Raw genomic sequence first — 12,711 nt, 5'->3', positions numbered from 1 at the left:
CACAAAGACATGTGTTTTAAAGGGTCTCCTTAACCGAATATCTTTCCATATTTGAAGATGTGGTGCATGTCTGCGACTGTGTTTCTGGACTGCAGATTTTTCTGTCTAACACTCCCGTTAGTTCTGTGTCACTATAGAGTGTTTTGTATGTTATCATTTCAAAATCATCTGTAGTTGCTTCTTTTTTTATTATGACTTTCAGATCATCTTTTCTACAGTGAGTTTTTGGTCCATGGTGTTTTTTTTAAAAAAAAAAAATTCGTTCTTGTTTTAACCTCGTTTGTGTCTTTGTGCCTGTAAGACAGAGGATCTACCGTTTGGCGTCTACTTTATGTCCTCTGTGGAGCTGTTCAAAAAGGCTTATGTCCTGGCCGTGCTTCTCTTCCTGGCTCTGGTGCTCCAGCGTACCTTTTTACAAGCCTCCTACTACGTCACTATAGAAACAGGCATCAACCTACGAGGAGCACTGCTGGTAGGTTAAGGGTGGGTTTGGTTACACTGATATTAAGTAGAAGGACTTTAGGAATATTTAACCCTTTACTACACGGAGTTGTCATATGGCCACAATTCATTTATCTCCAATTATACAAAGCTATTATTTTCCGAGGTAACCGACAAAAGGGGGATTTAACTTTGACATAACAAAAAAACGACACATTTTCTGCAGTCACATGGCATGGTGAAGGTCATCATCGGACGGCTCTCAAAATGCGATTAATTTTTCAATATTTACGCAAAACTACTTAAAGGGAAAAAAATGAAACATTATCTAGGATAGGTTGAGATTTATTTTTATAATTTCAACAAGTTTATATATATTGAGTATTCTGTTAAAAGGGTCAAATGTAGTTGTTGCCATATGGCAACAACATGCGATAATGGAACTGTGGTATGTGCGTTCGTGAATTGAAATGGATTGAACTGAGGCCTACGCAGCAAAAAACACACTAAGCTTTCTCTGATAGTATATTTGCATCGTTTCACATTCAAAGTAAGAAAAACTGTCGTCATTTCAGAAATTTTCCAATGGCACTTTATGTTCTAAATTTTAGGTTTCAAGATTATCCGAACATTAAAAAGATACCTCAGCCAAAACATATTTGGATTCCATTTTTTTTGTATGCATTTTGAGCGAGTCAATTCACCCACATACTTTTTACAACTGTGATTTTCTAGAAGATACAGTATAACTTTTACATGCTTACTAGGTGGCAAAAAAAGAACTTATAAAACGTATAGTCTGGAAAATGCAGTAATTGGAATCTCCTCCATTTTGTGTTATTTTTGACTATATGATTCTTTAGACCATCGCACATCGTCGCCATACGGCAACAATTGACCAACTCCTCCCCCTAAAAAATGTTTTAACTTTTTGTAATTAAGTAATAACAATCCATAAAAAACATTTTTAATGTAAATGTAATAATTCATACAGTAGAGGGTTAATAGAAAAAGTGGATACAAAGTCATGCATGCTGATTGTGTCTATAGTATACGTAGACACTTTATGAGCATAAAGGATTTCATGGCTTCAGCTAAAATGTACCAGATATCTTTTGTTACGTTCAACCCAAATCTTACAGAAATTCTGAAGCGCTCTGTTACTAGAGTGCCATTGATTTTTTTTTTTTTTTTCCAGGCAATGATCTACAACAAGATCTTGCGTCTCTCCACCTCCAACATGTCTATGGGAGAGATGACCCTGGGACAGATCAATAACCTGGTGGCAATAGAGACCAACCAGCTGATGTGGTTCCTGTTTCTATGCCCTAACTTGTGGGCAATGCCTGTGCAGGTAAGGATTAAAGGAGCAGACAAGGATTAAAAGTCTTCATTTGTAAACATTAAAGAAGAGACATAGAGGCCTTTCAACCACTACAAGCTTACATTTCATTACATTGGTACTAACGATGTTTTTTAAAGGCTCGGTAACGTCTGCTTCCATAATGTCATATAATCATTAACGCAAAATTCGTTATGCCCATGTTTCGTTTTTTGTTTTTTTTGGTTAACAAATTGCTATGCCCACTTTACAGCTATTGTAATTTCCCTTCTAGTCGCAATTCCTTCACATTTTGTCAGGCATGAACAAGTCCTCTCTCACCAAGAGAAACATTCAGACAGTTTGCTATGGGCATTGGCAATATGACGTGTGATTATTCATTGTTTCCATGAGGAGGTTTCTTGTGTAAACCAGTTAAAGGTGAACGTCTTTTCTGTGGGGCTGGGAATGATTCACTTTCGGCTTTCACACGGCCTGGCTTAGTTTAATGAAATGCTGGGGTTTCCAGACACTGAAATCTATCAGAGTGATTCCATGATTGGCCTTAGAAATGGCTCGTTTTCTCCACCCCCCCCCCCCCCCCCCCCCCAACATTGAGTGTAAGGGAATGTGCATGTAAAATTTCGAAAGCATCCATTTTCAGGCAACATTCTTACTTTCTGCAAGCTTTCTTGGCTATATCTTGCTTTTACAGTGAAAAATATAGGTTGAGGGTTTTTATGCCTCCGCCACTAGGTGGTAGAGGCATTGTGTTTTCAGGTTGCCCGTGTGTCAGTCCATCTGTGCGTCATTCTGAGATTCTAGTTAGGTCCAATGTCTGAAAGGCCAGGTAACTCTGGCACAAAGTTCTACACGTTTAGCATAGACTTAGCATTAAGGACATTAAAGATATTCTAATGATTTACTTCAAATTTCTCTTTTTTTAAATGAATAATTTACTTTCGATCTATAGTTTAGGCAACAATGTTTCCTGTTCAGAGTGAGTAATATACTTGTGAGTGAGTGTAGTTGAAAAAAAAAAAACCCCAGAAGAATGAGATTGAGATTGCTTTTCTTCTTCCTGTGATCTTTAGGAAATTTGGATGATGTAGCTTCCTGTTAAACATGTGACATGTGGAAGATTGTAGATATCTCCTAGGGGTTTGTGTGTTCAGGTAACTTGGGTGCGTGAATGTTTTGTCAGTGGGTTGTGCCATCACCACCCGGACGTCGCACAAACAGCATGCACGGTTAAGATCAGTAAGTCGTCGTTGCCCGACTGTAGTGACGCTTGCCTTCAAGGTTATCGGTATTGGTTTTAACGTTTCATGAACAGAGTAACAAAGCTGATAATGACACTGGAAGTAAAAAAAAAAACACTGACTGATAATGACATTCTCATCCTCATTCAGATCATTATGGGCGTGATTCTGCTGTATTATTTGTTGGGGTCCAGCGCTATCATTGGTGCACTGGTCATTGTGCTACTGGCCCCCATTCAGTACCTCATCGCCACCAAGCTGGCCGACACACAGAAAAGCACACTGGTAACTCTTCTTGTTCGTTCTGTTCACCTCTGTCGTGTTGCATGCTTGTACTGAAGCATACTGATAAAATCATTGGAGTATTTGAACATCAGAATCCGCTCTCTGTTAGGACTACTCGACAGACCGTCTGAAAAAGACCACAGAGATCCTGAAAGGCATAAAGCTGCTGAAGCTCTATGCCTGGGAGAACATTTTCTGTGATAGCGTGCTGGAAACCAGGAACAAGGAACTCACCAGCCTCAGGACGTTCGCATTTTACACGTCCATGTCCAGTAAGCATGTACTGAAATGTCATTCTGTTGACAATATGGGAAAAGTTTTTGTTTGTGCCAAACAGAAAGCCAGTCTTTCTTATTTTCTCCTTTTAGTCTTTATGAATGCAGCCATCCCCATTGCTGCGGTGTTAGTGGTAAGACAGCAACCATGATATCCATATAGTGTATCTCTCTACTCACATGATATCCGTATAATCTTCATATTATCTTATTAAGGGAATCGTTTGAATGACTTAAAAGCGTGAAATATGTTTTCTTTCAGACCTTCGTTACTCACGCATACATCAGCGAACCTGAAAATAGGCTGAGTCCAGCCAGGGCATTCGCCTCTCTGGCTCTCTTCCACATCCTGGTCACACCACTCTTCCTGCTTTCCACCGTAGTGCGCTTTGCAGTTAAGGCCCTGGTCAGGTACATATTCCATTGCACAACAGTGTTTATAAACTCCCTATAGACGTTAGACTCATTTGAAACTATTTCCAAGTCTCTTTGAAATTGTAGTAGTCTGCCTGCAAACAGTGGCTGATTTCACCCCAGAGCTTCACAGCTATTCTGTAAAACCAAAAGCTAGAGATAAGGACCTTGGAGTAACCCTTGATGCTGCTCTGCCGTTTCACATCATGTGTCATCTCTAAAATTGTATACTAACTATTTGAGAAACTTGAAATTTGAGACTAGCAGAAATAAGACGCGTATTAACCCTACTTAATGCTGAGAAAGTAGTTCATTCTTTCATAACCTCTAGACTGAACTGTTGCTCAGCTGAGGCAGGCCTGCTGTCGGAAATGTCATCTGGTGGAAGATGATGTTTCTTAAAATCACCCCGAAACTCTGGAACAGCATTTCAGCGCACATAAGAAACCCTAGCTGTATAGATGGTTTTAATTCCAGATTAAAACATACTTATCCGATTGCATTTATTACACTGATGTAACTGAATATACTTGGAATTATTTGCAGTAGTTTTCACACATGTATAGTTCATTCATTAATGGTTCTAGACTGTTGAATAAATGTACCTTATCATGAATACATCTTACCTTTAATCTTTTGACCTCACTGATGGTACAAATTGCTTGTTTCCTAAAGTGTTCAAAAGCTTGGCGAGTTTCTGCAGAGCGAAGAGATCGGTGATGATAGCTGGAGAAACGGAGACATGGCGGTGGTTTATGACAACTACAAGAAATCCACTGGGGGTGTAAGTACACACACATACTCCCTCATGGATGGATTGTATGGATTGTATGGATAGTATGGCAAACACTTGGCCAAACCAACATTTTGCCCTCATGTTTGCGGCTAGCAGGATATACTGTACATTCACTGTCCACTTTATTGTATCCCTGCACATTCATTCAGTCATTCATTCACAATTATCCAATCAGCCAATCATGTGGCAGCAGAGCCGATGTAACAAAATCGTGCAGATACAGGTCCAGAGCTTCAGTTAATGTTCGCATCACATCAGGATGGGGAAAAATCTCAGTGACTTTGAGCATGGTACGAATGCTGGTTTGAGTATTTCAGAAACTGCCGACCTCCTGGGATTTTCATGAACAGTAGTCTGTAATGTTTACACAGAATGGTGCAAAAAAAAATACAATTCGGTGAGCTACAGTTCTGCGGGCGGAAATGCCTTGTTGACAATAAAGGTCAGTGGAGAACAGCCAGACTGATTTGAGCTCAAAGGACAGCTGCAGTAATGGGAATAACTTTTCAACCATGGTGAGCAGAAAAGCATCTCAGAATACATAAGGTAAAGACCACGTTCAGTTTAGCCTAGAACAGGAATCTGTGGCTACAGGTGGCACAGGCTCACTGAGACTAGTAAGTTGAAGGTAGGAGAAAGTTTTCCTGGTCTTTTTTTAGTACTCAAACTCTGGCTACAACAGTTCTGCCACGGTGAAAGTCACTGCCATAACATCCTGATGTTTAATGTGAACATAAACTGGTCAGGTGTACAGCTGTTCCTGTTAAAGTGGTCAGTGAATGTATCTCCTATATTTGCAATGCGTGTCATTTTATTCAGGTTGTTAGCCTCACTATTGGCAATGGAAAGAATTCAAGAATGTCCCGCATAATGAAGGGCCGCTGTTCTGATCATTTGGAAGAAATTTTTGTAACTTATGAACAAATCTGATATACAGTATATACTAGTTAATATACTGTAGCTTGTTTCATTTCAATCACAGTATTAGCTGCAGTGGCGTGTATCTCCCGAGACCCGAGTTGTAAGGGGAGACTGTCAGGGTGTGACTCTTGAACTGACTGAGAACCCATAAACATGCTAAAGAAGTCTCCAGACTCATCTGTTCTGTGAGAAAGGAGACGCTCTGACATGTGCTCCCAGAGAAGGGAAGGGGGTCAGAGAGAGAGAAAAAGCAGGGAGATATGAGAGGGTGGGGGCAAGAAAGAGAATTCATGAAGTCAATTTATTCTAAGAAAATTTAAATATATATATATATATATATATATATATATATATATATATATTTGTTTTGTTTTTTTTGTTTTTTTTTAAAGCCTCAGGTGCACCATTTATTGACAGTTAGTTTCTATGCCAACATAATAGTATTGAGTTTTCTGTCTTAATGCTTGAAACAGAGGAATGAATCTTGAGTGCACTCCTCAGGGTCCTAGGTCCTCTCTTGTGGACTCTCCTCTTCAGGAGTCAAATACTAAAGACCTACCTCTTCGCCAAGCACTTTATTAATCTATTTAAACATTTCATCCTTGTCTTGTTTTCTTTTTATAATGTGCTATCCTCGTGAGTAGGGTTTTCAGCCTGAATGTCCTCTTAATCCCTACGGAACTAGCATGAGGATATGTTTTTGATTGAGACTACAAAACACTTAAGATAAGATCAGACAAGATAAGATCAGATAAGATAACATCAGATATGATGTGCCTTTATTGATCCCCTTTTGGGGAAATTCGAAATTTTTCCTTGTTCTTCACGATGCCATGTGTACAAGGTTCCCAGGGCCCCATAACATGGGACATGTGCTTTTTTTCTGTATAACTACCCTAGTTCGTTTGTTATATATATTTTTTTATTATTTTTATTTGAGAAACTCAACCTGAGTGTTTGTTGCTAAAAAGCTCTATTTATCTGACCATAGAACCCAGTTCCAGTCAAAGTTCTCATATCATCTAGTAAACTCCAGGCACTTGCATTTGTGGTTAGATAAAAGAACGTGCTTCTTCTGGAACATCTTCCAAATAGTTTGTTGGCATGGAACTGGTCTCTAATTGTAGATCTGGGGACTTTGTGACCTCAAAACACTACCATTTTTTTTTTGTGCAAATTTCCAAGCGTGATCCTTAGTGAAATCTAAACATCTTCATTTTACCCTGACAGTGGATATGCGCATTTTCAGGCATGTAGCTATTTTTTATAACTTTTTTTTTGCCGGTCTTTTCTAAGGGCGAAAATAATTCTGGGATTGACTGTAGATGCTAAAAGATCTTTAAAAACAGTATAGGTCTGTCTTTTAAAAAAAAAAAAAAAAAAAAAAAACAGGCCTAAATCATGGAAAATTGTGTTTCAGCTCTCTAGTATTTATTTATATTAGCAAATTAAGCATGCTTTTGGCTTGTATGTTTAACATACCCTGAATTTTTCATATTGTTCCATGCCTGAATTGCTTATGTTCAAATTATATATTTAAAAATAAATATATAAATTATATTATTATATAAAATGTTCACATTTTCTCTCTCTCTCTCGCTTTCTCTCTCTCTCTCTCTCTCTCTCTCTCTCGTGTCCCTGCAGACAAAGGTGATAAATAGGAAGCAGCCGCTACATTATCAAATGGATAACTACGATCAGCCCATGCGCAGGCAGCTGCGCCCCAGGGAGACCGAGGATGTCGCCGTGAAGGTCAGGGATCACCAGCCTCCACAGAGCCCCATCAGCTCAGATTCTCAGGCCCTTCTCACACACTCACAGAGCACATCCTGCTACTGAATTACGAGAGCGCTCCGCAGGGTCTGCTTGTTCTCATCTCAGCTGCTTTTAACCTCTGTCCCATGTACGTGTCACGTCTGACACGTACACGGTTCAACAGGGACGTACGTTCCTCACATTTAGACAAACTATTTTGTAGCATAACATCACCCAGTAAAATGAAACTTTAAAAGCGAAAGTGAAAAGATAACAAAAGGAGAAAAAAATTAATTAATTATATGACAAACATGAACCTACTCTGACATACTTGAGCTGAATTCGGGTTTGGTTCGATTTTCTTTATAACCACAGCCAGAGAGATGTCTGAAATTCTCGTGAGAAGAACTTAATAGTCATTTGTGTTGTCGTTTGTTTTATTTTGTTGTTCTTCTGGCTTAGGGTCCCTGTAGGGTCCATTTCCTTGAAGCCTCCCTGTAGGCCAAACTAGCCTCGTAACTAATGAACTCAATAACAACAAATCCACATAATGCACTGGACCTGACTCTCTGACCCATGTCACATCCGCTCACTTCTCCTCCTTCTCTCCCATTCTCGAGTGCCTCTCCCAGCTGCTTTCGATTGTCCGTTTTGCCCTTTTCCCACTGACTCTGAGGCCTGCTGCGGATTTGACCTACGCACGGCTTTCTTTCTTTTTTTTTTTTGATGGATAGGAACATTATTGTCATTGTAAATAAACATTATGTTCCCAAAAAACATCTAACATAGTGAGGTAGATTGCATGAAGGGAGATGGGTTAAATTCTATTTTTGTTTACAGTTAAAAAAAAAATTTAAAAATCAGCTGACGTGTTGTGGTTTCGTTTTTTTCAGGTGAGCAACGGATACTTCACATGGGGGAACAATATGTCAACCCTGTCTGACATCAACATCTGCATTCCTTCAGGTAATATAACCCACAGTGCTCGGGGAAAGAAAGCATCTCTGGTTAAGTGTTCGGTTTATCAGTTATGACCCCCAAAGCTAGTGTCTAAAAAAATATTTTTTGTTTACTTCAAAAACTGTTTGACGTAATATACTGTTAGTTAGCCTTCCCTTTGGCCCATACTCGCCAAATGTCCAGATGCCTCCAATTATACATTCATATCCTTACATAATTATTAATATTTCATAATAGATTATGAAAATTAATAACATATTATTATATATTACTCAAAAATGTCTGCATGTGAAGTGACGTTTGATAATGGAAAGCTTGTTTATTACATTTCCTGATGTCCCACTGGATTGCGTTACGCTTGGCCTCTGCAGGTCAGATGACCATGATTGTGGGCCAGGTGGGTTGTGGGAAATCCTCGCTGCTGTTAGCCATGCTGGGCGAGATGCAGACTCAGAGTGGGAAAGTCTATTGGAGCAAGTAAGAGAATCTTAAAAGTCGAATTAGCTATGTAATTATTGTGATATTAAGAAATGTATGTCTTCATATCCAATGCTAATCAAAGCTATTATTTGTGGAAACAAACATTTCACGCATCCATTTTTTTCACTGTGTACACCACACACAGTGTGTGTGTGTGTGTGTGTGTGTGTGTGTGTGTGTGTAATGAGTGCGTATTGGTGTGTGTGTGCTGCATCTTTATCTTTGTGCTATTGAAGATGGGTAGAAAGCATTTTTGCTTTTTTCTTGCATGGATTTTATGTGTGTTTGTGTATTTCCTGTGCTGTTTGTCTAAACATAAGAGCTTAGCACGTCGTCTCAACTGTACAGGTGCATCTCAGAAAATTTGAGTATCTTGGAAAAGCTCGTTTTTTTACCGTAATTTAGTGGAGAGGAACAGAATCCAGGTCGCTTGAAGTCCAGTGTGAAGTTTCCACAGTCAGTGATGATTTGAGGTGCCATGTCATGTTGGTCCATCGGGTTTTCTCAATTCGAGCGTCGGTGCAGCGTCTACCAGGAGATTTTAGAGCACTTCCTGCTTCTATCTGCTGAGGAGCTTTATGGAGATGCTGATTTCCTTTTCCAGCAGGACTCGGCACCTGCCCACAGTGCCAAAACTTCTAGTAACTGGTTTACTGACCGTGAAATTACTGTGCTTGATTGTCCAGACGACTCCACTGACCCGAACCCCATAGAGAATCTATGAGAGACACCAGACCCGACAATACAGACGAGCTAAAGGCTGCTATCAAAGCAACCTGGGCTTCCAGAACACCTCAGCAGTGCCACAGGCTCCATGCCTCCATGCCACAGTGCATTGATGCAGTAATTCATGCAAAAGGATTAAAGCCCTGACCGAGAATCAGTGCATAAATGAACATACTTTTCAGAAGGTCGATATTTCTGTATTATAAATTCTTCATTCGAATATTTTGAGATACTGTTTTTTTTTTTTTTTATTTCCATGAGCTGTAAGCTGTAATCATCGAGATTAAAACAAAAAAAAAGTCTTCAAATATTTAACTTTATGTGTAATGAATCTACAATATATGAAAGTTCTACTTTTTGAATTAAATTACAGGGGGAAAAAATGAACTTTTCCACGATATTCAAAAAAAATTTTTAGATGCACCTGTATGTATTTATACAGACCCATCGTGCTTGTTACTAACACTGTTGGTGTTCTCTTTTGTTTCTTGTTACTGGTAAGAATGCTCATGCCTCCATCTTTCAGTCCATACTGGAGATGGTCTCTGATTAGCATTTGCCAAGTTCAACAGTGTGACACAAAGTCTGTAAGTTCGCCATGTGCTCTTCTTGTGCTGCATTTACATCATCTAACAGCCTGTTTTAGGTACTGCAAAAAGTCTCATATATGATCTCATATAATAATTAAAAATCATTTACGATGCCCTTAGAACATCTGAACACATTGTTCACTTAGTAGAATGTTTTGATTCAGATTAGAGTCAGGCTATGCTTAATTTCTGTTTCTCATGCTCTGCTGTCCTTGCAAACACTGATTATTTGATGATGCGATGTTTCTTTCTCTGAAGACAATGACAGCACTCTCCACATACAGCTAAAAATACCACTATAGTCATGATGGATCAGAAGGAAGCGGAGAGTGTCATTGTCCTTGCAGAGGTTTCTGTGTCCCGTTGGGCTGCCAACTATCTCTCTTCACGTGTGTTCTGTCTTTCTGTGTGTCCTCTTTCAATGCTACACTCAATCAGGCTTCCTGATTGTGAGGTGTTCCATGATGGCTGCATAAGGTATTCCATAAAAAGATGTGAGCTCACATACAGAGTTTGCCGATTATCCTTCCCAAGCTTACAGTCGTTACTGTCACCGTGCAGATGATTTGAAGACTTTTTTTTTTTTTGTCTTTGTATGTGTCCTTATGGGAAGTGATGCTTGCTTTAAGAATAATCAGTAAAACGAGATCAGCTAAAAGTCTTCCGAGGCTTTTCCGATAAGAGAGCATGACGATGTGTGAACGTGGTATTTTTTTCAATTTCTAACTCGAGCTTCTAATTTCTCCTAATGACTCACAAAATGATGTTTTGACCCCTATCAACAGCGAGTATGACACAGATTTATCCTACGAAGAACGGAGGTATTTATTTGTATAACCGAAGTGCAGTGGTCCATCCATCCATCTATCCATCCGTGTATCTAACCGTCCATTCTTTGATGTACGTGTGGTGGTGTACATAAAATGTTGGGAGTCTTTGATACAAGTCTTGAACCCGAACAAGGTTTTTATTGATAATAATTGAGCACACTTAATATCTTGTATAAGATAAATTGCTAGGGTTATAATGAATGGTTATTTTGTACTGTATACACTAACCTGTATTCACATGGCTGCGGGATTGCCATTTTGATTAATTGCAAAAATGTCTTAGTTCACCATAAAAGAAATGTCTGCTTCAGAAAGTCTGTTTTTCACACACGCTTTGCAATTCAGAAAACCAAACTTAACCTAAAACAAATAGTGCTGATTATACAGGGCTTTACTAAGAATCTTTACCATGGAATTCTCTGTTTGATTTCACCAGTGCAGTTTATGCACCTGGATAACTTATTCTTAAGCATCTTCACACTCTTGGTGAGACTACAACAAAGTCATGTTTTGACTGTATGATGTAGTATTTTGCTATAAAAAATACCATCATCAAGAGCCATCTCTCCCTTTATCCTTCCCACCTTGTGCACATGTTACAGCTTTTTACTACAGTTAGAGCTACAACTAGCCCGTCCTCCAAAGCTGGCGATAGACTCATATTAACTTCTTAAATTGTTCAGTCAGCTACTTACTTCTCCATTGTTAATGAGGGTGGTGTTACTCGTGTGAAGCACCACAGTCTTGTCATATTGCCACTAGTGGGCAGGCATTTCAATTCAAAGTTCTACCCTTCAGACTCTCTAGCACCGAGGATATTCACAAGATACATGCAGGATTCTGCCGTATCTGGATGATTGCCTCATGTGTGCTCCCTCCAAGGAACAGGTCATCTGATACACCCACCCTCACAGACCAAGCACACAATGCTTGGTCTCTCTCTCTCTCAGAATGCTAGCCACTTTTTGTCATCCCAATGTGTTTAGCCTTAGCAATATGTGCTGTACTGCTAAGGCTTGGGTTATTAACCATAACTGAAGCAGTTGTTCTCTTAAGATGGCTGTAGTTAAGGAACTTCCAAAAAAAAAGAGTTATCAGCCTACAGTTAAGCCCCAAATACAACAGATAGAAATGCTTCCATGTCTCAATGAGAGAGGCATCAGCCTTAACTCTTTGGAAGAACAAGACTTCTGAAAGGGGTCTACCTGGGAACAGTACCCCATGGGAGGGAGTTAATCACTATAGACACATCCATCACTGATTGGGGTGCAGTGTGGGGTCGCAGAGGCACGGGAGGCATATGGAGCCCCAGTATGAGGATGGGACACAAATTAGTTGGAACTGCAGGCGGTCTATCTAGCCCTCAGATTTTTCTTACAAGTTTTAAGGCTCTTCCATGTGCTGATGGTCAGGTATATCAACTACCAAGTATATCAACTTTCTTTTGGTTTGAAAAATGCACAGGTGGGCTCACACAAGATTAGCCAGAGGAGCAAATCATTTGCCAGGAAGGAACAATATCACAGCAGATGCACTGTCAAAGCAGTACATTCACCCAGGGTAATTGGATCTACATCCAGATGTGGTGTTTCCAGATTTGGAAGAGGTTTAGCAGGGCAAAATGTATGGAAGGACAGTCCATTAGTTTAGGATCC

The 12,711-nt window shown here is 39.5% G+C and overlaps 1 protein-coding gene across 5 annotated transcripts in view; it reads left to right on the top strand.

Annotated features, from left to right (window-relative positions):
* Positions 1 to 12,711, top strand: part of abcc9 (ATP-binding cassette, sub-family C (CFTR/MRP), member 9) — a 45,316-nt gene that overhangs the window by 15,700 nt on the left and 16,905 nt on the right. For 2 of the 5 annotated variants that reach the window (XM_017494748.3, XM_017494749.3), the window contains exons 9-20: positions 302 to 472; positions 1,640 to 1,795; positions 3,175 to 3,309; positions 3,419 to 3,581; positions 3,678 to 3,718; positions 3,847 to 3,995; positions 4,674 to 4,782; positions 7,360 to 7,467; positions 8,364 to 8,436; positions 8,802 to 8,907; positions 10,665 to 10,703; positions 11,012 to 11,047. In XM_017494748.3, coding sequence (XP_017350237.1) covers positions 302 to 472; positions 1,640 to 1,795; positions 3,175 to 3,309; positions 3,419 to 3,581; positions 3,678 to 3,718; positions 3,847 to 3,995; positions 4,674 to 4,782; positions 7,360 to 7,467; positions 8,364 to 8,436; positions 8,802 to 8,907; positions 10,665 to 10,703; positions 11,012 to 11,047 — 1,286 coding nt within the window. The remainder of the gene's footprint in view (positions 1 to 301; positions 473 to 1,639; positions 1,796 to 3,174; positions 3,310 to 3,418; positions 3,582 to 3,677; positions 3,719 to 3,846; positions 3,996 to 4,673; positions 4,783 to 7,359; positions 7,468 to 8,363; positions 8,437 to 8,801; positions 8,908 to 10,664; positions 10,704 to 11,011; positions 11,048 to 12,711) is intronic. The other 3 variants (XM_017494752.3, XM_053688444.1, XM_017494754.3) reach the window with 2 other exon arrangements.

This window comes from Ictalurus punctatus, chromosome 19 (genome assembly GCF_001660625.3).
Source record: "Ictalurus punctatus breed USDA103 chromosome 19, Coco_2.0, whole genome shotgun sequence".
Classification (NCBI taxonomy): domain Eukaryota; kingdom Metazoa; phylum Chordata; class Actinopteri; order Siluriformes; family Ictaluridae; genus Ictalurus; species Ictalurus punctatus.
Note: the sequence above shows the minus strand (reverse complement) of the source record. Positions and strands in the feature narration are given on the sequence as shown.